The following is a 1,016-nucleotide window of genomic DNA, read 5'->3' as shown; positions in this document are numbered from 1 at the left end:
CATTTCTTTTCTTTTCTTTTAATATATTTTTATTGATTTCAGAGGGGAAGGGAGAAGGAGAGAGAGATAGAAGCATCAAGGATGAGAGAAAATCATGGATAGGCTGCGTCCTGCATGCCTCCAACTGGGGACTGAGCCTGCAACCCAGGCGTACACCCTGACCAGGAATCAGATCCATGATCTCCTGGTTCATAGGTCAATGCTCAACCACTGAGCCATTTCTAAGAGTGAGTTTACCACATCCAAGGGGTGAGTATCATTCAGGCTGGCAATAAAGATTGTCAGATTTTCACAAAGATTGTGCGGATTTCTATTCTCAGGAGCCCTTTTGATTATTGTCCTTATCTCCTTGCCACTGCAAACCCAAAGTGATTAATCTGAGCTCTAGGGCATCTCTGTAACTCACTAACCATCACATCCATTTACTTCCCCATGAATAGGATTTCAGATTCCAAAACCTGAGGTGATCTGTCAGCTGGAACAGTGGGAAGACCCATGGATCCTGGATCTACCAAAAGCTGGGACTAGAAGGGCTTCCAGTAGTGCTTGCCCAGGTGGGTGAGAAGTCCCAGACAAGCAGAAACCATAAAGAGGAAGGGAATCACATTAATGAAGCTCCTTCTGTGTCCTTAATACTGAGCCAAGTGTTTAGCATACATTCTCTCATTTCTTCATCCCTACTGCCCTCTGAAGGTAGTAGTAATACCATAAGCCCCATTTTCCAGAAGAAGAAACTAATAGATTAAGATATCTCTCACACAGAGCATCAGCTTGTGGACTGAAGGGTCCTGGGTTTGATTCCCATCAAGGGCACATGCCTGATCCCCAGTAGGGGGCGTGCAGGAGGCAGCCAATCAGTGATTCTCAATATTTTTTTTTAAGTTTATAATGGTCTTTATTATCCATGAATGAGTGAGGTCATGTGGCATTTTTCCTTCATTGACTGGCTTATTTCACTTAGCATAATGCTCTCCAGTTCCATCCATGCCGTTGCAAATGGTAAGACTGCCTTCCTT

At 44.0% G+C, this 1,016-nt stretch overlaps 1 protein-coding gene across 3 annotated transcripts in view; it reads left to right on the top strand.

Annotated features, from left to right (window-relative positions):
- Positions 1-1,016, top strand: part of ZNF789 (zinc finger protein 789) — an 18,005-nt gene that overhangs the window by 12,313 nt on the left and 4,676 nt on the right. For all 3 annotated transcript variants that reach the window (XM_015557400.1, XM_015557404.1, XM_006755016.2), the window contains one exon: positions 441-554. In XM_015557400.1, coding sequence (XP_015412886.1) covers positions 441-554 — 114 coding nt within the window. The remainder of the gene's footprint in view (positions 1-440; positions 555-1,016) is intronic.

The sequence above is a fragment of the Myotis davidii genome, unplaced genomic scaffold, assembly GCF_000327345.1.
Source record: "Myotis davidii unplaced genomic scaffold, ASM32734v1 scaffold1593, whole genome shotgun sequence".
In the NCBI taxonomy this organism is placed as follows: Eukaryota; Metazoa; Chordata; class Mammalia; order Chiroptera; family Vespertilionidae; genus Myotis; species Myotis davidii.
The sequence above is the reverse complement of the archived record's forward strand: the minus strand, read 5'-3'. Positions and strand labels throughout refer to the sequence as shown.